This window comes from Neolamprologus brichardi, chromosome 13 (genome assembly GCF_056152115.1).
Source record: "Neolamprologus brichardi isolate AB-2024 chromosome 13, ASM5615211v1, whole genome shotgun sequence".
Taxonomy (NCBI): domain Eukaryota; kingdom Metazoa; phylum Chordata; class Actinopteri; order Cichliformes; family Cichlidae; genus Neolamprologus; species Neolamprologus brichardi.
In genome coordinates, this window is record NC_142116.1 from 18,662,647 (window position 1) to 18,687,140 (window position 24,494).

A 24,494-nucleotide genomic window follows, 5' to 3' on the forward strand; every position below is an offset into this window, starting at 1 on the left:
TTTAAACAAAATGTCATTTCAGTCCGCAGTTCCCTGAACCGTAAAATCAGCTATTCAGTCTGATTAAATAGGGCCCCATTTAAAAACCCTGGATACACTCAACGCGGCTCACTAACCGGGATGATGCACATTCACGTCACGTGATTTCTGGGCGCACCTAATGCACAACATATTAATTTCGCAGGAAACAGTGGAAGTACACGTCGGAAACGAAAGGTATTTGAACCGCTTTAACACCTAGGCATGCACAAAGTTTTATATACAGGTCGTGCAGCTCCTGTTTTCAAAGACGGTGCTTGGGACCTCTAATTAGCACGTCTTACTACGCTAACATAAAATGGGGGGAGTCTGCCCCGTCTAGTCAACAGTATCCAACTGCAACCCGCTGTAGGAATGTTATAGGTTCATATGGGTATAGAGACTTGTTTATCTAGAAAATATAAACGTGACATGATTTCCCATATTCATCAAATATGAAGTGAAAGTTTTACAAACATTTCGAGTACAGCAGTGCACCCCCACAACTATCCAAAATGGTTTGGCTCAAACGTTCCAGGCTTGGGATGGTTGAGCAAAGCCCTCAAGAAGCTACAACACGCAATGGGTAGGGAGGTGAACGGCAGTTTGGGCTTCTTGCGTCGGTCATGTCTTTAAGTGGGTTACAGAAGAAATGTGTTTTGAGAAGCCGTGCGACTGAAAGTTGAACTCTATCATCTCTTATACTGTGATTGTAAGTAATTTAGCGCTTTTACCTAAGTATCTAAAAGAAAAGCCAGACTTATTAGTGATGCACTTGTTGCGCGTTAAAACTCTATCGGGCCGAAAGCACGTTTTTTCTGAGGGAAAAATAGACGTAAATGGTATAAATTGTTTGTTGTCAGCTACTTTTGCCTTGTACTGATTTGTAGCTAACTCATAAATATGTGTAATCATCTCAAGGTTTATATTTAAACGACTGCTAGCTACTTTAAGTTGCCTGGAGAGCGTTGAGGACCCTTCTAATGCAACTTTTAATGCCATTATCAGCGAGCTGTTGGTGAACTTTGTTATGCTTTTTATGGGGAAAAGAGAACTTTTTCAGTCATAAGAAATATATACTAGTCCCAGCAAACTGCTACTCATAGGGTGGGATGCGTGTAAAGGGGGTCCCCACCCCCCTGCGTTGTGGTTTTAGCGGGCAGTGAGTATCCCTGCTCCTTCAGAAAGCTTGCTTACTGCACAGGAGATGTTGTTTTTCCACCAGCCAGCAGTATACGCAGGGATTATAACAATCTTGGAGGGGAATTAAAGCATACAGATGGTTGCTCACATGGGATGCCAGGTTCCACATTGGTCAGCAACTTGGGGGATGTCTGAAGACTTCAAGTGGCACCGTTTGGGGTTGATGGTAAATGTGTTTTGTTGACAGGATGCAGTCTAGGTTATGTAGATAAAATGGGTCACATTTGTATGGTTTAACTTGATTTTGGTAGTTGCTCACCTGTTTCTTATTTCAACCATATGTTCATAAAATATGAAGGCTCCAAATGATTTATGTGTATGTGCTGTTGAAAATACACTATAAAACGGAGCCAGTGCTCAAATAAACGGCAAGAACATTCAGATTAGCGTAATTTCTGTTATTGCGTCACATGTCTCTTATAAATTCATACGTGAAGCAATGATCTGCAGCCTCTGCTTCCATTGTCTTAAACAAAAAAGCAAGCTGTAATGTTGAACTGTGTTTTCCTATTCCTTAAGGCTGCTTAATTATCTTGCATCTGTTTCACTTATAGTCTGTTACATAAATGGCAGCAGCATTGTACTGCTTGCAGTGGTATAGCTCATTTGGCTGATCAGATTTGGTGTATTTACTGTGAATTAACTTCAAGCCAAGACTCCCAAAAGGCATAATATTTTTTTTAAAGTAACACATGTTTACATGCATGATAATGTACATGTGTCTGTGAGGTTTTTGTACTTGTTTTCCACTTTTCAGTGTAAACGTACAATTTCATTTGACTTTGTCAATAGTAAGTCAGATGTTGAAGCTACTGGTATTTCAGGTTTATTTTGTCTGTTGCGCTGACACCCAGGTGTCAGTGGGGCTGTGTTTGAACATGCCCATAAATCATATTTGGTACAACAAATGTTTTAAGCCAAGAGTTCCCACAACTTGTTTTGTACACTGACAACACCTTTTTTTTTTTTCATAAATTGTTTTGTTTGTCTCTCTCTCTCGTCATTTAACAAAGATAAACACCATTGCATCAAGTGCTTTTGAATGTAAAATCTTCCACACCTCAAAAAAGGAGGGTGAAGGGTGTAAAAGACAGAAGTATGACATAAGAAACCATTTTTTCTGAAGATAATTTGCACAAGATCCCCCCCCCCCCCCCCCCCCTCTTCCTCCTTCAGTGGTGCATATATCTACTTTTTTTTTTTTTTCCTGTTAAACTGGTTATCGCTCAGAGGATTTAAGGGAATCTGAGTGGGCGTACGGCAGTAATTAACCTGATTAATTGATTCTTAGACGTTAATCAGATGAGCCTCGTACCAGTTGGGGCTTAGGGTCAGCGTAGAGGGGCATGTTTCAGGTTGATAGTCCAGTGCCCTACACTGTGACTATTTGTAGCGTTTGATAAGGCACAATGAGCAATATTCTAATTCATTTTTAGCACGTTTTGCTGGAATGGAACAAATGCAAGAGGATTATCTGATTGCTTTCAGTTAATGACTGGTAATTAGAATGAGCTGTTACTATGAGATCATCGAAAAATGAGTGGATCAGCAAGTTCAGTCATACACGATTGTCACGTTTGTGGAACATTTCCATGAAGATGATTTTTAAGACAATGTAACTCATGTTCTCTCTCTCTCTCTGTCTCCCTGTCTCTCTCTCTCTCTCTCTCTCTGTGTCTCTCTCTCAAACGTCATGAGACACTCATGCCAATACTTTACTACATTTCTACTCATATTTTTCTTTACTCTTCTTACTCTTTTGTCATCTATCTTTTTTTTTAGATGCAATATGGATGAACTGTCCTGGAAGAGATAAAAGTGAAGAGTAAAGATACCCAAAGACTTGAGTGTTAAAGACAGAGCATATATCACGAACTTGCACAAGAGATCATGTCCACATCACTAAAGCAGGAGAGAACTATTTGTGTTCTGCTCCCCAACAAAGAACAGCTGGACATCACTGTCGGGGTGAGTGTTTAATATCTTTTTTTTAATTTTTTTTTTTTATGTGCTCTTAAGAGAATCTGCTCAGTAAGAGGACTTTACAGATGGCCCCGGTTAGATAAAGATTTGTATTTTGTGAAACTTGCAGACTTTCTTTTTCTTTGCTCTACTCTAGCTGAAGTCCACAGGCCAGGATGTTCTGAATCGTGTGGCAGAGCTTCTTGGAATCAAAGAGCTTCACTTTTTTGGCCTGACAGTAGTTAAAGGTAAATTAAATCCCCATTGGACCCCTTAAGCCTGCGAACCTGACAGGACTCTTCACACTAGATCACACAGTAGTTATAGAAGATGCAGGTATTTATATAGGGTTTTAAAGAGGGTCATGTTTAGGTTACAATAATGTTTTACTTCAGTGTTACTCTTTTTGCTTCTTTACGTAATGTTGGGGAAACGCTTCTACCAGGAAGCCATTTCACTGAAATTTAAAAATAATAATAATAATTTTGCCCTCAAAGTCTGCATAATTGAATGGTGTAATCCACTTTAGCTGCTAAACAAAGTTCTAAACTTTCTGTTTTCCAGCGTTTCTGTTGTACAAATAGATGGAAATACTTTGGTAATCTTGTGTGGCTCACCACTTGAACAAGCAGCCTTTTGTTTTTGTGGTGTTGGGTCAGCGATCACTTAGTCCTGGATTCCTGCAATATTAACTTCATTAAGCCTGGAATGCACAATTGCATTCCTCTGCTTCACTGTGGAGGGATGGATTGATGATGGGAAGAGGAGGGTAGGAGGAATAAAAGGTAGGGGGAGACTATTACTCAATTCTTACTCAAAGGCCTAAACAAAGGGTAAAAAAGAGAGAGAGTGAGTCAGAGTGGGAATGAGATGAGTGGTTTAAGGAAAAAATTGTGAAATGGCATGATTTGGCTACACAAGGGTGAACTGAAGAGATAAGTTGGGTCAAATTGAAAATGCCTGTGGTATGACTCATAGAACCACGCGGAGATTGATACGACATCTTTGTGCTTGGAAAAGGGTTGCAACAGGTTTTTGGCCCAATGATGAATTGGTGATTAAAACAGCTTTAACACAGCCTTATATTCAGGGAGCTTGCAGGTTAGACCCAAAGCAGTGTATATAGATATAATCTGTTTGTTGAATGCATCTACCTGTCTCTTCAAGTGTCTGCACAATCTTAAAAGAATCCCACAGCTCTTACCAGCAGTGGTTGGTCTGTGCTGCTTTGCTGATGCTGGAGTTGGAAAATGGATACATTAATGTTGACATTGTTTTTTCGTGTAGCCCCATTGAAAAGTAGAAGAACAAAAGCCTTTTCCTCATACCCTAATGAATCCCATTGTTGAGTAAATTTTACGCCTGGCTACATTACTGTTTTGTTTGGTTACTAACTGTCTCCTTGTTTCCCGATTGTCTTTTTTTTCCATACCAGACAATGAGCACATATTTTTAGACCTGGAGGAGAAGCTCAATAAGTACTTTTCTAAGGAATGGAACCAAGATTTAGGAAAGGTATTGTAGTTTATGGCATTGATCCACTCTCTAAAGCACTCTCTACACATCATTTAATTGGGCGTTTAATAGCCTGTATGGTACAGCTTTTTATTTGAAGTGCAGTCAGCAAAACACAACTCTACTGTAACATATTTCTTTTTACAGGGATTGCAGAAGAGATCATTGCCTCTGATTCTCTGCCTTAAAGTGCAGTACTACATAGAGAATGGCAGACTTTTTTGGTAAGTCTTCCTGTTTACATTCTACACGCATCTTTTTAATTCTTGGATGCTTCTGTTTTGCTTTATTTCTCCCCATTAAACATTGTCCTACTTTCTCTCAACTTTGCCTTTCCCTTTCGTTTTTGGGTGTGTGGTTTTTTGTTTTTGTTTTTTGTTTTTTTCTTTGTTCTTTTCCTCCAGTGAGCGAAAGGCACGGCATCTTTACTACTCTGACTTGCGGGAGCGAGTGCTACGCTCTGAATGTCGTCAGCAGGAGGAAGTCTACTTCCAGCTGGCGGGTTACGCCCTGCAGGCTGACCTTGGCGACCACCCAGTGCTGGAGGAAGGCGTAAAGCTTTCCCGTTATTTTGAACCCAAGGAGTACTTTCCCCCATGGGTAGGTATCACCACATAGCAGAAATATGAGGAAATGTTTTTGCCTTTTCATCTCTCTGAAGCCAGTGTTTCTTTCTTTTCTCCCTTTTTTCAGATTATAGCTAAACGTGGAGTGAAATATCTCCACTGCCATGGGCCAAAGGTACACCAGGAGCTGTGGGGCATGTCTACTCGTGATGCAATGCTCCACTTCATCAAAGAGGCATGCCAATTGGAGGATGTACCTGTCACGTTTTACAGATTGCAAAAGGTTATGAGTCAATCTAATCATCTCACTTTCATATGCAAAGCTCATTTTGAATCTATTCCACATATATTTCTTCCCTCTGACCCAAATACCCCAACAAATGCAACACCAGCACATTCTGTTTCGCTTCATTTGATTTCTGGACAAACAGCTATAGTGCACTTATATAACCATTCTTCTATACCAGTTCCTGTCCTCCCTATTTATAAAGCACTCATCCACTGAGTGAAACTTTGAATCCTGGCCCATCTATTACGTAATCTGCTATTGCTTCCAATTTGTTGCTAATAACAACTCAAATTTTCTAGCCAACTATGAGCAGGGCGTAACAGTGAAATAGCTGTGTTATCTGGGACACCTCTCTGACAGCTCATCATTTGTTTTTTCAGGATAAGAGGGAGGAGAGGGGAACAGCATTGCTTGGTCTGACCCTGCGAGGAATGCAAGTTTATCAGGTGCGTGCACGTGTGAGCGTATTATTAGTGCACAGTATGTAAGCGAAAAGTCATTTTAATTTGCTCAGGGATTCGCTCTTTTGTATCTGTAGTCTTATAAAACCTCTGACTAGATGTGTGAGGAATGTGGGGGGGGTTGCCACCACCAGCAGTCCATCAGGAGATAGGAGCTGCCTGCCATGACTGTCAGTTCTTTGATCTGTCTGTCAGGGGCCATCTGGGGGGGGGGATTAGCACTCCAGGCCTGGCTGATTTCAAAGCCAACAGACCGTGGCATACCTCGAGAAGCCTTTGGCCTCTTTTGAGTCCAGATGGCTCCAAAAGACAGTTGATTATTGATCTGTAATTTTAAAAGCATCAAAGTAGATTATACAATCACAAATCTTTTGGGGGTTTTTTTTGGGGGTTTTTTTTTTTTTTGTGTAAATGAAGTGTGTATGTGTGTTTATGTATTCTCAGGAGGTGAACAACATACTTGAGCTAATATATGACTTTCCCTGGTCAAATGTAGGACGTCTTACCTTCCTGGTAAGCACACACAGCTCATTTTCTCTGTTAAGAAGAAGTAGAATTCTGGTAATTATTTAATGGGCCCTAGCTTTTTACACTGTGTATAATGTGTTAATATCATTCAGGGTAAGAAATTCGAGATCCAGCCAGATGGCTTGCCATCCGCCAGGAAGCTGGTTTACTACACTGGTTCATCTTTCCGCTCTCGCCACCTTCTCTTGCACCTGAGCAACAGCCATCAGCTCTACCTCAGCCTTCAACCTGTCCTCAAACACCTACACCAGCTGGAGGAGAGCAAAGGTAGGAGAGGGGAAAGTATGTCAAAGGATAAGAAAAGTAACAGAGCACAGTTTGGCTGGTGGCTCCTTGTAGTCACAGTAGCTTCTGGAGGTTAGTTAGTAAATTTAAACTTTGTTCCAAGAACAAAACTGTTCTGTAATCACATTTGTAACAATTCCACTAGAAAACATTTTTGCACTTTTGTGATGCCTTAAATGGGTCTTAAGTATTTTAGATATAACTATATTTCTGATTTTATAGCTGAAGTTTGGTGTGTACTGACAAAAACCTTCTATAAAGTCACTATTGGCTTCTATTACTACTAGTAATATAATAAATAGAATAGTAATAATTAGTACTTAGGTTTTTAGTACTTTATATCAATTTCTGAAAACAAGATGGATGCTAGTTCTTTCTTAGATTTTTTTTGTTTGTTTGTTTGTTTGTTTTTTTTAAAAACCCCACTGAAACATGTTTATTTTTTCATTTTTAGAGAAGCAGCATTATAGAGAGTCCTACATCAGTGATGATCTGGATTTGGATCCTCAAGGCAGTGAAGGCAGTCCCGGTCTCTCCCGACACTCTACTAGCAGCTCTGGAATTGAGGTGGACACTCGCCAACACAGCATCTGCGCAGAGATGGTCTCCATGGGGGACGAAGGTCATCAGCAAGCTGAGAAGTGTTTCAGCTCAGCAGCCAGCCGAGGCAGCTCCTGTACCTCAGGATTTGACACAAGCAGCAAAGCACGAATAGAAGATGAAGGGTGGCAAGAGGAAGGTGAGACCATTCTTAAATAAAACCTTTACACAGGATCTGTTCATCCTTCTGCAGATATTTCTGAATTAAACTAATGCTTCCAGTCTGCTAGCCTGATCTAGCAGCATTGTTACTCTTAAGTATGGTGCAATTCTCAGTGTTTCATTCAAAGATGCATGCTGGTAGTGGGATCATAGGACTACAGAATGTGAAATTTGAATGTTGACTTTGCATACATAAAACTGGCTAAGCATGTGTTTTGCATCATTGCTGTCTCTTTTCCATCTGGTCAGGCCTTTCAATGGTGCAAAGAGAAATGTGGCTACTAGTACTGTCATAACTGAACAGCACATTCTTAGGCTGTTGGCTATGCAAAACATATTGCTCAGTAAACAATATGGTGTTGTCATTTCAAAACTTGTGCTTTATTTGTGTTTTAATAAGCATTACAATGTCCTATCTAATATTGGGTCTTTGCTTCTTCCGGGGTTTTTTTTTTTTTCTTCTTTTTTTTAATTTTTTTATGAAATTTCCTTTAAGTCTGGGCAACACATTAAACAAAAAATATTTTCCTTTTCAGTAATGCAAGTAAACATATTAGCATTCCATTACCATCTGAATGAAAAAAATTATATTGTACTTTACTGTCTTGTTTTGTTTTTCCTGCTTTGGGGGGATTAAATTTGAAAATTCATGGATAAAGATAATGAAATATTTTAGCATTAAAAATGTCATTTCAGTTAAAGAGCTTGTGCACATTGGTGGATTAACCATTACAGAAAGATGAGAACTTATTTTGGTAATAAACATTAATGTTAATTTAGGGTAACTGTGGTATAAACCTTTCATTTGGTGGTGGACTAATAAAATTAAGCATTGTACTTTTTGGCCTTTATGAGGACAGGACAGTTGAGAGTACAGGAAAGCTGGCAGAGACAATGGGGAGATGATGCACATTGAAAGACCTGGGTCAGATTCAAACCCAGGCAATATTCCAGTGAGTTATATGGGCACCCCTTTATGAAATTTCTAAAACGTTTTTAATTTTTTTTTTCCCCCACTCATTTTCTTTTTTTGTCCAGAGATCAAGACCAGGGTCCAAAGTCCAGACGAGGTTCTTGTGGATGATCCTGATGAGATGTTCCAGCTGGCTGATCTTCTGGAAGGAGTTTCGGTGGATTGTGGAGAACTCTGTTCAAAGAATCATTCACCAGGTATAAATATTTTAAACCCTGCAAACATTTGGGTTTGTTTGTTTCCGCTCACATGCTGTTTGCTAGGTTTTTAAATCATATGCTGTGTGTTTCACAGAAAACACAGGCTGTGCTCTACACAGTGATAAAGATGCTGGGAAATCGTATAACAAGGATATGTTAAAAGAGGTAGGTCATATTTTCTTTCCTTGGTTGGTTGCCTTGGCCTCTTTCATGCATTGGCTTACTTTTTGTTCTTAACTTTCTTTCAGGTTCTGAAATCAAAAGCGCAAGTTTGTGTGGATCGGCACAGTCACAGCCTAGATGATGTCCGCCTCGTCCCTCCTCCTGCGCCCCTGGGGATGGCAGTGCCACTTGATTCTTCTCACAGCTACACCTTTGGACTACCAGATGCCTCAGCAAACACAAAGACCACGGTTGATCACAGCTATTACCCCTTCTTGCACTGCCAGCCTAATCCTACCTTCTATGGCCGCAGGTCCACCAACTGCCTCTCCCTGGACATGTTGGGCGATGAACAGTTCATGGAATACATATTTTGAACATATCAAGTGCTGACAAGTATACCTGTCCTCCTTCTTTTTGTACAGTGCAACTTAATTCACAGGTTGCCAGCATGTGTTTTTTCTGTAAAGATGGATGTGTATACTTCAAACAGCAGACACATTATCCTTCTTTTAAAAGCTGTGGATTACTTCAGCACCATTTCATGTAGTAAGCAGTTCATATTTATTAATGTTGTATATTTTGTATATATTACTTGCACTATTTTATTACATTTCAGCTTTTCTATACTGAAAAATGCCTAATCAAGTTTGTCTTTTGTAAATTTCACACTTTTTAAACATTTCCTGAAGTGGCAGAATCAGTTTATATCAGGGGCATAAAATTTTGATGGTGAAATTTTACCGCCATGCAGTTGTTTTATGCATCAGACAGCCATACGACATGATTTGCATTCCTCTCTGTATGTAAATTTACTCATTTTATCTATAGCCATGTTTGAGCTCTGTTGATTTGTTTTATCTTCATTTTTTTTATTACTTTAACACACACTTTTGTATAGTGTGCACTCCCACGTCTTTTACAGCTTTGTAACTACTGATGTGGAAAATTGAACTTCTTTACAGCTCAGTGTATTCAGCCAAAGCTTTCCAAATCTGTTTGCCTTCTGTTGTGATGATTACTATAGAAAAATTTTATTTGTGAAACACTGTTGTCAATAAATGTATAATGAAGCTACAGTATTTTTGTATTATGTAACCCACGAACAAAGAGCATTTGTTTCTCTTTTCTTTTTTTCCTTTTTATTAGTGTTCAAATGAACTGTTGTATTTAACCTGTATGAGGTTCCCAGTCATTAAACACAAACTTTGACTAAATGCCAGTAAACTGAACAAGTATAAAGTCAATGTCATATTTTTGAAAGCACTATTTTTTTTTTTATTTTTTTTTTTTATAATGGTGAAAATAAATTCTTTACGCTCTTAAAATAAACCAAAACGTCGTTTTTGTACTGTGCCACCGATATACTATTAATTTTCTATTTAAATTTGAGCAGTTTGCATTTTTTTTCAGCGTTATTCTTTTCTGCCTCACATTTCTCGCGAGAGTTGGGGAATTACGTTTGCGGAAGTTTACGTTCTGTTTTACCTAAACGTGCTGCCGGTAGCAGCTCGCTTGCCATGCTCATACCTAGCAATTTAACAGACGCTCGCAATGTATTCCGCTTTAATTAACGCAGTGTTATCCAGCTCGCCTGACTACGACCTTCTTTTTGAGTCTCTTTCCTGGCCGAGTCAGTCGTGGCCAGACACGGAGCGGGTGGAGGCGCTGACAGCTTTCATTGAGGGACTCGGACCGCTTTTGACCGAGCCGGATTTGACCTCGTTTCCAGATGCAAAGAGACGCTGTGTTTTAGATAAAGTTGAGTCGGTCCTTTGGACCAAGTGTCTGCCTTTCCTCTCCAGAATTTCGGCTGAAGCAGGTGAAGGTGTGCGGTGCAGGGAGAGCACAGCAGCTGCGTGCAGACTACTGAGTGTGAGTGTACCTCTCTGTAACGAGGCTGTGTGCAGGCGAGTCTGTCAGTCCATCCTGCCCTCACTCCATCTGTCAGAGGAAGAGCTGACCTCTCCGGGAAGACTCAGTGTGGAGGTTGCGAGTGAAGTGGTAGCTGCTCTTCTGCCGTTTCTGGCAGCAGATGAACAGCTCACACACACCACCGTGTCTTCTAGTCTCTCCTCCATCAGGACACTCCCTGATGCACTGGTCTCCAAGCCAGTCAGGGTCATCTTAAGTCTGCTGAACTGCCTCAGCAGTGAGCGGTTAATAAGCATCCTCAAGCTCATCCTGGATGATCTATGCAGCTGGCACTCCACCGACCGCACTCCTGCAGTTACAGAGCGCACTCTGCTGTGTTTGACAGCCCTGTCAGACCACCTCCTTAAACCTCACCACCACCTCCCCTCTTCCTGCTGCTCTGACCCCGACCCTCGTCTGTCCCTTCAGTTCTGGAGGATGGTTCAGGATGGACTGATCCACAGAGACAGCGTGTCACGAAAGAGAGCACTGTTCCTGCTGAAAAGGTGTGCAGCCCTGTCTGAAGAGGATGGATTAGACTGTCCTCTTTCTGCAACAAGGGAAGGTATAAAAAAAACACACACACACACACTGAAAGCAGACATTAGGCCAGTTTTAGGTTTACTGTTATTTTATGGCTTGTCAGACAACTTTTTTTCCCTAACCTGTTGCAGATGAGAACTTGTTTAAATGGGCTTTCAGCAAGAGCAAGCTGCTCAGAGAGTTCTGGGAGGATTACGTACTGGTGATGGAGACTCTGGAGGAAAACCAAGTAGGATATCCTGCCCCAGTGTTTGACTGCTTTTTCCAAGGAGGGCATCTCGATACATCTGTTTTACTGTTCCTCCTCTCTTCTTCCTCTGCAGATTCACGTGGTCCGGCCAGTTTTAAACAGGATAGACACACTGATCCAAACAACAGCGAATGATGATCGAGGCAAGGAAAAAACATTACTTCCAGCTTATTAGGCCTCTGTGAATGAAATGGGCTGAACTGGTTATATCTTCTTTCAGAAGTACATAAGTCAAGTAGAAAATCCCTTAAATTCTTTGAAAAGTAAATTAACTGTAAAGTAAGTGTGAAAGATCTCAGAGTGGTAGTTTGTTTCTAATGTTTCAGGTCAAGGACTCTTCCACCCCTCCTGGCTGCTGTGTGTGTACCAGCGCATGTTCCACAGTGAGAATAAATCCTTAATGCGAGAAGGAGTGTGTCATCTGCTCGAGCTCCGGGTTCTTCAGCAGCCGACTTTTGCTTTGGCCTTTTCTCAGGTAGACTTAATTTGTTCCTTGGCCCTTGATTGTTTTCATTCAGTACAAAGTTAAAAGCGTGCATTAAAGTTTCCTCTTCTGTTGCTTTGCTCTTAAGTTCATCGTTGGCCCCTTTATGGATGTTCTCTCGGAAACGTCCCTCTTCCACAGGTGAGAATTTAACATTCATTAACAATAGGAAATAATAGTAATGCAGGGATTATTATGTTAAGTACTGCTTTGCACTAGCCTTAATTAACCCAGCTTCTTTCCACATATAGGTCAGTTGGTCAGAGTGTGGGAGACTGTCCCGAACTGGGGGTTAAACTCGAAGTCTTTCTGGCTACCTTCTTCAGTAGCCTGCCAACAGAGCATAGAGGTAAAGGGTCACAGAAGCCACAGCGAACACTTATGAGCAAATTCCTCTCACAGCTCATGGTTAAATTGCTAAATCCACCTCTGACTACTGTGTTCACATTGTAGGTTGTGTCTTGCTTCAGCTGATTCAGCAGCTGGGCTCTAAACACTGGTGTGCAGTTCCCCTCCTCTTCCTCTGTCAGGCCCTGTCCAAACTTCCCCCAAGTCCACTGCTGGGCACCAGCGGGCTCACTGCTCTGAGGTAACTTACAGTGGTTACACTTAGACATACTCTGTTGAAGCTGGTGACACTTAATAAAGTGGTCATTGTGTGTCTTTTGTCTGTACAGGGATGTCCTGCGCTACACCATGATCACTCATCAAGTCCTCTTAAGAGGAGCTGCCCAGTGCTTCCTGCTTAACAGTGCCCTCTCTCTCACAGTTGTGGTAAGACAGAAGACGACGCAAAATACTGGACTCTTTATTAAGTACATTTTCCAAGTACTGAGTTGATCAAGCTTTTGTGCCTTCTACGACCAAAAAATCTGATATTTTGGTCTATATTGCCATGACAGCATCACATGGATGTGTTTACTTTAATTGACTCTTTTTATCGATCTCATCTACTAGATTTTCTGTAAGACTATAGCTTAAGTTATTCAGTGCAATAGCTGAGCTTTTGTGCTTTTTTTTTTTTTTTTGTCAGAGTGAAGTTACCCTCGATGATGTTTTTAGCTTCCTGACGCATTTCCGTGCAGACGAGTCGCTGTGTAGAGGGACGCAGCTTTGGAAGCAGGTACGCTGTATCAACAATAGAACATGATTCAGATTGCAAACTGTGATTACCTAATCGTTATCCTACATGTTGGGGCATCACTGCAGCTGTGTGCATGGCTGTTGGAAAATGAAGGCAGTTTCAAGCCCAGGATTACAGATGAAGATTGCACTGGTGCTTCAACGAGTAAGGAAACCGTAAGAGCTTATGTTCAAGGCGAAATAGTCTCCTATCTTCGAGTCCCAGCTAGCACAGGTGAGTCTGAAGTGATACAGTCGCTGTATCTGCTGGTTTGGTGTGTGTATATTTTAAGGCTTTTTATCTTCTCCCCAGGTCAGACCGAGAGGTTACCTGACTCCAGAGAGGCCGATAAGTTGGCAAGAGCTATTCTGCTGTGTGTGGACATGGAGAGGGGTCAATCTGGGGCAGAGATCAGCAACACCCTGGAGTCGCTTTTATCACCACTGCTGGAGACCCTGAGCAGAGTCAGCACCAATATCTACTTGCCTTTGCGTAAGAGTGACAAGAGCCTGCAGCTGGTGCTCAGACTGTTCCAGCTCGGAGAAATCCCAAGGAGTCAACGGGACGGAGCAGAGCAAGGTTTGTAAGGATAGCGCTGAATTATTGTCCGAGCTGTTCCATCTGATTTTTTTTTTATTCACTGAACAAATCATTAAACCTGTCCTCCCAAATTATTATTTGGTGTTATATTGTATAACATACATCCTTGTAAATGTCACTTTTACATCCATTTATTTGATGGTGAGAGATCTGCATATTTAATCTTTTTCTTTCATCTATTGGTGACATTTATGATATCCGATTAAAGTGGGCTGTATGTGGCGTGCAATGGGAAATGAGTTTGATATCACTGCCTTTGATTATTAAGCTGTTTTTCCCAGTACCTCTGCTACCTCTTTATTAGGAAACACTGGACATTTATATTGATTTATAGTTTGATTTTATCCCTTTTTTTTTTGAGTATTTTGTCCAGAACCGTCGCTGTCATATTCATTACATTCCACCTCTCTCTCTGTTTCACAGGGGACAGTGTGATGGTATCTGTTGAGATGGTGATTTTAAGGCTTCTTGATTCCATCCAGGAGTTCATCTTTAGGCGGCTGTGTGGAGAATTGAAGGAGGTATTTAGCAAGTCAAGCAGGCCAGTCTCAGTCCAATTACACAGATGCCCCTGGTGGCCAACTCTGACGTGTGCACGTATGTTGTCTGTTTTTTTTAACAGGTGTTTGATATCGAGCGAGCAGAGCTCTATCTTTATGTCCTGAGGCAGCTGGTTGTCATGTGTCGCTCTATGCCACAATACCACAACAAGATTCCTCACAGTGGTTTCTCTAAACTGATAAAGTACGGCCTCACAGTGCTGCGAGAACCAGACCAGCAGGTACCAACCTAAACTTTAATGTCTCTCTCATTAGGCAGGATTTCAGTCACCATTTTGATTGTTTCACTGATTGTTGTTGCCAGGTCCCCTCTTTAGCATACCAGGTAACTAGAGCAGTTACTATGGCGTCGCTGGCCACGGTGTGTGGTGTTATGGAGCATGAAGTGATTGACAAGCAACCAGAGACAGTTTCTGCTCTGAAATCACTGAATGAATACTTCTACAACCCAAAGCTGCCTTCCTCACACAGTCAGACATCTCTAGGAAATGTCAATCAACGTCTACTGAAACCAGAGACAATAGACTGGTTAGTGGAAGCTGTTTTTTTAAAAAAAAATTTTTAACTAAAGTAACTAACTAAAGACTTTAATTCAGATGAATATAAGTTCTCGGCTGCCGTAATGAGCGATGGGCCTGTTTCTTCTTTTGGTAGTGATCTGGAAGTTCAAGATCTGCTACAGGACTGGGGACGCTTCTCTGCCAACTTTATGCGAGACCAGTGGATTTGTCTGAATTTCCTGATTAAGGCTTTTGGAATTCCTGAGTCTGTAGAAGCAGCTGAGACTCTCAAGGCTGCTTTGAGTTGCAGTGTGGAGGCCCTGGCTCTCCTGCCCAGTGACTTGGTGCTCCCTGTATTCACCTTTATGGAGACAGTCCTGCCGCAAGTGAGGCTCATTTCATTTCAGTCATTTTTCTTCCAGTTTTTATGTGAATAATTTGTTGTAAATGAACTGCCAATGAAGCGATTTCCTCATGGTGCGTCTGTTGTGGTGACATTTGATTCCAGTTAGTGCGTGATGAAGAGGCCCTGTGTGTGGAGGCTGTGAGTCTGAGCTGGGAGCTGGTACAAGGCCTGAGCACTAATGCCAATGACTTCTGGCCGGCACTTAAAGGCTTCATCTCCACAGCTTTCCACCATAAACTGCTTCAGCTGACACAAGCTCAGTCTCCGACCCTGGCGGCCACTTTGAAACAGGTGATTCACCTCACAGCAGGAAATGAAGCGAGACAGAAATTTGGACTTTGAAAATGTATTTTCAATAATTAAATATTAATATTTGTTGTGTTGGTGTTTGTTTTTAGATTGCCCGTGATCTGATGGAGTTGTCTCAGTCAAAGAGTGGAGTTTTTGGCGTACTGCTTCAACACTGCTGTCAGATGTGGCTGCCTGCAGGTGGAGGCAGCGGTGACCAGGCCGACACAGTGTTTTCTAGTATTTTCAACCACATCAGCATAATTACAGAAGCTTGTGTTTACGGTCCAGTGTTCAGGAGAGATCAACGGTAAGGCTTAGCAGCATTTTTCACATTTATTTAGTAGCTTCTTAGAGCTGTTTTAACTATTTAATCATGCTCTTTCCAAGACTCGTCCAGGATGTCCAAATATATGTGGAGCAACTTGGTGAAAAGTGTGCAGCTAATGTCGCAGTAGCGAGGTAAACAATTCAGTGAAAATTCTCTTCTTATTGATATGATTTAAAATAGTGCCACTAGAGGTCTCTCTTGCTGTGTGGATGTTTCCACAGCTGAACAACTGTTTTTATTTTCCAGTGATAACAGAGATGATCAGTTGCCTCGCACATGTGTTCTGGCTTTCCTGTGCCACCTGGATTCTTCTAATCTCCAGCATCAAAGACTAATGGAGGAAGTAGCAATGGAGCTGTTGAAAAAGGTGCGTTTGGCCTTGTCAGGTTCACAGCAGTGTGTTTTGTTTTTTTTTGTGGTGTGGTGGGGACAGGTCTACATGACTGCCAGCAATCAAACTTCCAAAGTGGATCGTTGTATGATGATAGGTTTTTTTTACTCTTTATCCATCAGTTGTGACTGATTGGAGATCACAAATATATGCAAATTAATATATACAGGCATTAAATTGAAGAAAGAAAATCAGAATGCAGAATTAGCCTTAGAGCTTATTCCACGGCGAGGATTTGTTATCCGTCCATCCTTTCACAGTTCACAAGAATTATTAACCCACAGTTTTGGTCATAATTTTATCAAAGTTACACACAATGATCATCTCATAGATGTTCACCCAAATTCTGCTCAAGATCAAGGTGACACTTGTCGTTTTACGGGCAATAACCTGGGAATTGCGATAGATTGTGGACCATTAAATAAATGGCGAAGTAGCAGTTACAGCCACTTTGCATCCTTTTCCATGATTTTTGTTTCATTTCTTAAGGATAATGATATATCAAGGTCAAAAGTGCGTTACTACAGCAACTCCCTGCAACATCGTGTTAAAAACCGAGTATGGCAAACACTGCTGCTGTTGCTGCCCAAACTCCGAGAGGTAAGATAGTCACACACTCACCTTAAATCTTCCAGGGTCGACTGCTCTCCTCTGTGAGTGACTGCGCTTTCATTTGCAGGAGTTTGTTGCCACTTTGTGGGGTCGTGTGTTTGAAGCGGGATTTTGCAGTAACCAGGCTTCTGTCAAGTACCTGATCGAATGGATGATGATTCTGATCCTTGTCCGATATCCACAACACACTGACAGCTTTTGGTCCTGCTTCAGCCTGGTGAGCTCCAGCTCTTTCAAACTCTGTAGAACTGGAGTGAATGGTTTTTCATTCTAAATTAAATTATAAACCACTTCCGGTGCTTGTTTCTGTGCAGGATCACGAAAAGACTAAGACGAGCGTCTGCACTTTCTTATCTGTTCTCGTACATTTCAGTGTCATCTTTCCTAATTTTGAAGAAAAGGTAGTATCTCTAATTATTTTTTCCCACCCAGACAGTATTTGTTTTTATTATCAACTCCTGAGTATTCACATTGTGTTTTTTCTTTTGTTTCTTAAGGCGGCGCAGTTGCGAAAAGCACTAGATGTCATCCTGCAGTCGTGTTTTAACCATAACTTCAGCGTGCGCCTGTATGCCTTACTGGCTCTGAAAAGGGTGTGGAGCCTGGCGGAAAACCATGTGGAAGAGGCAGATGGTTTAGGGGGGCTTTCCTCTGTGATCAAGGCCTGTCTGAACCAGGCTGAAGCCATGCAGAGCACTGGGTGAGAGCAGAGCGGTTCAAATGTTGGCAGGTTTTGTTCTATACATCACGCTAATATGCTTTAGTACATATTTGCTGTCTCACATGTAGAAATGCCAACAAAAACTGGACGAGGATTCAGGAGCACTTCTTCTTTGGTGCCTTTCATCCAATCAGGGATTACAGTATTGAAGTACGCTATTTTGCAATCAAATCCTGCTAAAATATAGTAACACAGTCTAACATGCTTGTTTTCTTTCTTATTTTGCTTTCCTAGACAATATTCTGTACATTTCCCAGTCTTTCTGAGTTGGCTGATGATGAGTGGATACCACCCTGGAAATTTGAGAAACTCTCATATTTCTCAGAAGGTCCATCTTTGCCTTTGAGAAATCCTGCTCCTGATCTGAACCAGCTTCAACCTGGAGACTGGATCCAGCAAGACAGAAGTACAGTAGCAGCAGTAGCAGTAGTAGTAACACTCTTAAGCCCCAGTCAGTGATAAGGTTTCTCTTACTGACCGTCATGGCTTTATGTCTTCCAGGTGAGCAGGATAAAGAGGAACGCTGGGCTGAGGTGCAAAAGAAGATCACGCCCTGGAGACTGGGCATCCAGGAGCAGGAGCCTGAACTTCAGCTGGTTCCACCACAGAGGGCTGCTAGACTGGGAAAACTGCACGGTGCCTTGCTGGTTGTGGCCTCGCTTATCGACAAGCCCACCAATCTGGGAGGTCAGGAGCACCACGCATCAATGTATTATTGTACATTTTTGGTTACTAGTACGGGTTATGTTTAGGGAGCGAGTAAGCAGAGTTGTTTTCTGCAGCTGCAATTTACAGACGGCCCCTGAACACCTCACATGTAGACAGTAGGTAGACAGCTGTAGAGATACATACACACAACATGTGCGTGTTGCTGCTAGTAAACACAAAGTGAGCTGTTAAATAATAAATCATTTAACCAACTTTTATTACTTTTATTGTTTATTTTGAGAGCACCACAATTTTATTGCAGTTTCCACAGATTGAGAACTTGAGGTCACGAGTAGCACGACTACAATTGACTCATATTGCCCTTATGTCCTAAATGAAGCCAATCAGGAGTTTCGAAACCACAACTGAAAACTCCTTTTAGCTAGATTATGAGAGCTGCTTTTCCAGAATGACTTGAAATTACTCTGCACTTCCCTGGATCTCTGCTCTCAGTTTTACCTTGTGTGGAAGCCCCTCCCCCTGCACAAACCCCTTACACAATGTCAGTGTATTTCTGTTTCGTAACAATGATATAGAAGAACAGAGAAACACATCCATTTGAACCATCTTATCTGGTTTTACACGGTTTTGCACCTGCCTTCATCAAGCACATAATATATGTTCTCTGGAAGTGTACTCAAGTGCTGTTGTCTCAGGTGATAAGGCACGAACACAATGAGAATTTGTTTATAGAGGAAAAAGATTTTTTTAAGCCAATATTGATACTGTGTAATGCAAGAAAGACTGTTAGCCTGGTCCTTCTGTAAATGTTTTACTTTGAATCCCAGACTCAATTTGCATCTCTTTGTACACACAGTGGTGTTCTAGGAAACTCAAAACTGGAACAGTCTTTTTATTAACCTCCTGTGCTTTGGATGTCATGGAGCATTTTTATTTGTAAAAAAACCCACCCAAATCAAACACACTGTCTTTGTCGCTGCAGGTCTCTGCCGGACTTGTGAAATATTCGGTGCCAGCGCTCTGGTTCTGGATAGCCTCCGCCACGTGAATGACAAAAACTTCCAGTCCCTGAGCGTCTCAGCTGAGCTGTGGCTTCCTTTGTTAGAGGTGATGTGCAGAAAATAAACTTATTTTGACGATCAGAAGTGCACATGGTTAGATTAAGGTTAAAATAGATTGTCAGGATCTCTCACACACACACACGCAGACACACACACACACACAGAATATCCAGACAGCAGTAGAAATAATGCTGTTTATTCAGTTGATCAGTAGATGTGCATTATTCAGAGTTACAGTAGCTCTGTATTTAAAGGTTCATTCTTTCTGTACTGTTTGGGAATTTTAATGATGGATGTACCATAACACTCTGAATATAGAGGCCTTTTAATACATGTATTTAATTTAAACAGTGGTTCACAAAACTCTGACAGCACTACTAAATAAAAGTAAAAATGTTTTTTATATGGAGTACAATAAAGAATGAGTAGTAACTTCTGGGCTCAGTGTAATAAAATGTGACTGACTGCGATGAAGCAGTGAGTCGGGTGATAAAGTGGTAAATGTTTTTGAAATATCCTGAAGAAACTGAGCTCCAGGTTGCTTTTGATGGCAACCCAGCACAAAGTGTGACTAAAACACAGGGAACACTCTAAGGTAAAAACACTGTGTATACATGCAGACCATTTGTCATCATTAAGCTCTTTTTTGCCTTGTGATGGGTTTTGGTGGGTTTTTTTAGTGCTTGCCATATATGTTAGAATTAGAATATATGATTGTATTATGCAGCAAAACTGGAGACTGTCACAGATAATTTGATACATCATTCCCTGGAGGAAACAATATTTGGACTTTTGCTGAAAATGAAAAATGCTCGATCATTCTCAGCACGACTGCCTGTGATCTTTACTGTAGAACCTGTGAATATGTGCAAAAAAGTGATGTAAGTTCCTAATAGATCTTCTGGGCCAGCTCTGTAAATTGCACAAAGCTCCTCTCAGAGAGGATGCAGTATTGATCCTGCTGCTGGGATGATGTTCAAGTCATAGAAGCTCACATTCTAAACTGAGCTCAAGTCTTTTTAAGATTTGTATGCAAGTTGGCCCTCCAGACCAATTAACCTCTGGTATTAATGTAAAAGTGCTTTCAATTTAATTCCAGGCGACTGGTGCATTTCCTCAGGAAAAACTAAATTGGTCTGAAACATCTTTTAATCCACTGTAAGGAGCAGAAAAATCTGCTGTTGATATCACAACATGAAAGTCTGTAGCAGAAGGGTGCTGAATTTACTGTCCTTATAAATATACAAGGACAGTTTATCTCACCTTGATTGTTGGAATTGTTGTTTTAAAAGAATATTTGTGTAAACAATCTCTAAAATCTTACGCTGTTTCTGTCCTTTAGGTGAAGCCGATGGAGCTCACTGAATTCTTGCAGGTGAAGAAGAGTGAAGGTTACTGCATTGTGGGAGTGGAGCAAACAGCCAACAGTCACAGCCTCCAGGAGTACCAGTTCCCTGAAAAGACCCTGTTGCTTTTAGGGTACGGCAGCTTTTAATTTTGTCACAGTCCAAAAAGGCTCTGTGTGGTGTTTTTCCATCATTCAGTCCCCTAAACCCAACCAGCTGTGCCTAAACATACGCAGGCCTCAGTGTTCCCATGCCATTGTGACTGTCACATAGATAACGGTTAGCGCTGACGAGGCCATTTCATTTTATCTCGCCAGTTTAGTGTGTGTCCCTGTGGGGTTTGCACATCTCCTCTCAATTGTGTACCTGTCTGGGCATGCTGAGATATAATTGGCTGTCCCCGAGAAGCAGAGGAAAAGCCATGAATTATACAGAACAGCACAAGCAGTGCAATGATTGAGAAATGTCTTAATTTTGGCCCAAAATTTAATTATTCCTAGTCGGTGCGTGTGTTTGTTTTTACAGTTTGTAGCAAACTGAGGCATTAGAAGCTTGCGTGACGAGATTTTTTTAGCAGCCAGCCTCATTCTGTGCAGCTGCCCTGGCAGAGAGGGAGAGAGTAATAGTGCTGGCTTCTGTGTGGGTGTCTGGTTTTGTTCACACCGAACCCTTTAGGCGCTGAGGTGTGAGCAGCGCTGTTAGCTTAAGCACCCATGTGAGTGCTTTCACAGCTGTGCTCTCCTCAGCGCAGCATGGCCAAGCTGTAATTTCTCATCAGGTTGCTATTATGTCACCCACTTTCACAGCGAAGATAAATGTAGCTCATCAAATCACGCTTTCTTACTGTGCAGCACCCTCAGTAGAGACTGGGTCAAAGTCATTAAGTCTTTGTGTTTGCTTTGCTTGGCCTGTATTGCTGGAGCTCATGTGATTAAAGTTTGAATTGGACTTGCACTCATTAGCTGTCTGTATTAAGAGCTTTTTCACTCATAATTGTAAAGACTTGAGAAAGTGAAGGCTGATCCTGGTAAGAGCTCTTAAATGAAATGATATGGGTAGCGTCACAAAGCCACAGGAAAGTTTCAAAAAAAAGCATCAGCTGCAGTAGACACTACCTTACATTTAATCATCAGTTGTTGTTATTAATCTCTGGTTCTTTGTCCCGTCGCTCTATCCTCACCCCCAAATGGTCATGACAGACAGCTGTCCCTCCCTGAGGCCATGCCCACACTAATACGTTTTAGTTTTGGCCTTCCGTCCACACTGAGACGGCGTTTTCAGTCAAGGAAAACGCAGCGTTTTGAAAACGCTCTCCAAAGAGGATAGATTTGAAAACGCCGTTTTCGCGTCGCAGTGTGAACAGCGAACCCGGAGCCTTTTCAAAAACAGTCATGTGACCAATTAAACTAAGATATCGGAGGGCATTATACAGCAGTTGTTTTGTTTGCTCTCAATTTTGACAGCCCTGTTAAAGATTAATATCAGTCTGTACATGCTTCAGATAGCTTTTCTTCAAATTGTTTAATTCTCAAGCAACAACTCCACCTCATTGTTAGCCCATTTAAAAAAAACTTGGTGCTTTTCCTCAACATTTTGCCGCGACATTTTAAAGAGCTGGAAAGTAAATAAACGGCAGACTAAACGAGGCAGGCCAAATCTTCTTGCGTTTCACACATTCGCAGTACTGGAACGTAAGCGTTTTCGGCCATTTCAATGTGGATGCACAACTCTGTGAAAATGACTGAAAACGATAGTCTGGACGCGGAGCGTTTTTAGACAAAAACGCCGTTTTCAAATCTATACGGGCTAGTGTGGACGTAGCCTGAACCTCTGGTTCTGCCAGAGGTGTCTTCCTTTAAAAAGGGAGTTTTTCCTTCCCGCTTCCGCTTCTCTATGAGTGCTAGCTCATAGGGCATTGACTGATTGTCGGGTTTTTCTTCTTGTTATTTTAGGGTCTTTAACTTACAATATAAAGCACCTTGAGGTGACTGTTGTTGTAATTTGGTGCTATATAAATAAAATTGAACTGAATAGTATACTCACTAGTTGCATGCTGCACAGGATGATTTCACAGAAGTTTTTGTGGAAAGGATGCGCAGCAAGTTCGCTAACTGAGGTGTAATTTAGTTATAAGATAGTAGCATATCCCAAATGCTCCACTTGCTGAAAATATACTGAGTGGTCTTTCTCAAGAGGTTAATCTGGATTTGAGTAAAGATTTATGTGCTCTGCTTTTATGTGAATTGAATTAGAGACGATTCATCTGAATGAAATTAATTTTAGTGTTAGATATTTATGTATGCTTTGTTACATTCTTCACTCTTTTCCCCTCTTTATTTTTCTTCCTTTTAGCAATGAACGTGAAGGTATTCCTGCCAACTTACTACAAATGTTGGACGTGTGCGTGGAGATCCCTCAACAAGGCATCATCCGCTCACTCAACGTGCACGTGAGCGCTGCCCTGTTAATCTGGGAATACACGCGACAACATCTCAGCTCTGGCTCGGCAGAGGTCGACTCGAAACGCTGCTGATGAAGACACCTGATGCTGACCTCCCTTGCTGATCTCCTGAGAAAAGTATTTCCTGGGGAGACTTTAAATGAAGGCGTAAAGCTTCTTCACATCATGACCTCAAGGGCTTTCTGTCGAGACAGCGTGGTCAGGAGCCATCGCCGCTGCTCTCAGGCCTTAATGAGAGTCATGAATAAAGATCAGCCCTGGCTATTATGTCTAAATGTTCCACTCTGCTTGCTGTCATATTAATGAAGACAATGTCTGTGTTAGAAGAGCCAAAGCATCAATGGAAATTTTCCCCTTTGGAGGCTGACTATGGAGCATTGGGACTGAATTATAATGACAGTATTCAATGAGATGTACTTAATCTTTAAATACTGCTTGGATTTTTCTAAATGTATAAATAAACATGACTCTTGTTTTTTATGTTGACCTGTATTTAATGATTTGTGATTTTCTATAACAAATTCAGCACTGAAAGAGTTAAATAAGGTACAGCAGGTGCTCACACGCCCCCTCCCTCCCCTTAAACCTTCACCTTCCGGGCAGAGCAGGAGCAGATGGAGTAGCTTACATGCGATAACAGTTGTGTATTTTTCTGTCGAGACTGGCTTGAACTTGACTCATCATGTGAGGATAGCAGTTATTTGGCTGGGATATGGACGATCTGGATGGCTCCTGGTTGAAGCCCAGGTTGTTCCTGCAGGTAGCAACTACTGTGAGTGCAAACTGGACTGAAGGCTCGGAGCTGAGGGTGTCCAAGCAGACCCAGCTGGTCCTGGAGATCCTCATGGTGCTGATGTGTTTGGGCGCTGTGACAGGTACAGACTCATCTACTGATACTTAATTGCCAATTAAGGTATTTTAATTACTAAAAAATTTTTGATACAAGATACAGGATTTTGTGATCTTCTCATATCCATAAAGTGAAAAAAAGCACTTTCAGTGCCAGAACAATTCATTGATTGACACAGTAGAGCTTTAAAGATTTGTTAAAGGTTAATTTACCTGCATTTCAGTATTTTAGGTGTTTATAGGATCTTCTGTTAACATGGTGCTTGTAGTATCCACTAATTAGAATTAATTAATTTCTGCCTCTTTGTCCGGGTCACAAATAAAACAAATACTTTAATATCCACCCACTAGTCTGACCCGTGTGTCACTGCGTGTTTGTGCTTGTGTTGCTGTATTTCTGTGTAGGCAACATTCTTGTTATTGTTATTGTGGCTGCAACCAAAACTTTCCACTCGGTGACG

General features: G+C 41.4%; 2 protein-coding genes across 2 annotated transcripts; both read left to right on the forward strand.

The window, feature by feature from the left end:
• The first annotated feature begins 591 nt into the window (after positions 1 to 591).
• On the forward strand, positions 592 to 10,212 carry zgc:172136 (FERM domain-containing protein 6). The gene is made up of 14 exons (XM_006800773.3): positions 592 to 730; positions 3,004 to 3,189; positions 3,341 to 3,431; positions 4,619 to 4,698; positions 4,846 to 4,922; positions 5,103 to 5,298; positions 5,392 to 5,547; positions 5,934 to 5,999; positions 6,459 to 6,527; positions 6,635 to 6,809; positions 7,282 to 7,566; positions 8,628 to 8,759; positions 8,857 to 8,927; positions 9,011 to 10,212. Exons 2-14 carry the CDS (start codon positions 3,112 to 3,114, stop codon positions 9,299 to 9,301), a joined length of 1,767 nt encoding a protein of 588 aa, XP_006800836.2. The 5' UTR covers positions 592 to 730; positions 3,004 to 3,111; the 3' UTR covers positions 9,302 to 10,212.
• Positions 10,213 to 10,402: 190 nt separating this feature from the next.
• tarbp1 (TAR (HIV-1) RNA binding protein 1) lies at positions 10,403 to 23,644 on the forward strand. The gene is made up of 29 exons (XM_087850266.1): positions 10,403 to 11,403; positions 11,513 to 11,610; positions 11,705 to 11,774; positions 11,958 to 12,106; positions 12,204 to 12,256; positions 12,367 to 12,464; positions 12,569 to 12,704; positions 12,793 to 12,889; positions 13,149 to 13,238; positions 13,325 to 13,472; positions 13,551 to 13,817; positions 14,262 to 14,359; positions 14,461 to 14,619; positions 14,703 to 14,926; positions 15,053 to 15,284; positions 15,407 to 15,595; positions 15,703 to 15,902; positions 15,983 to 16,054; positions 16,170 to 16,290; positions 16,804 to 16,914; positions 16,994 to 17,143; positions 17,241 to 17,327; positions 17,424 to 17,626; positions 17,716 to 17,797; positions 17,882 to 18,053; positions 18,149 to 18,334; positions 19,299 to 19,423; positions 20,720 to 20,856; positions 23,076 to 23,644. The coding sequence occupies exons 1-29, from the start codon at positions 10,479 to 10,481 to the stop codon at positions 23,254 to 23,256; spliced, it is 4,860 nt and encodes a 1,619-aa protein (XP_087706392.1). The 5' UTR covers positions 10,403 to 10,478; the 3' UTR covers positions 23,257 to 23,644.
• Positions 23,645 to 24,494: the final 850 nt, after the last annotated feature.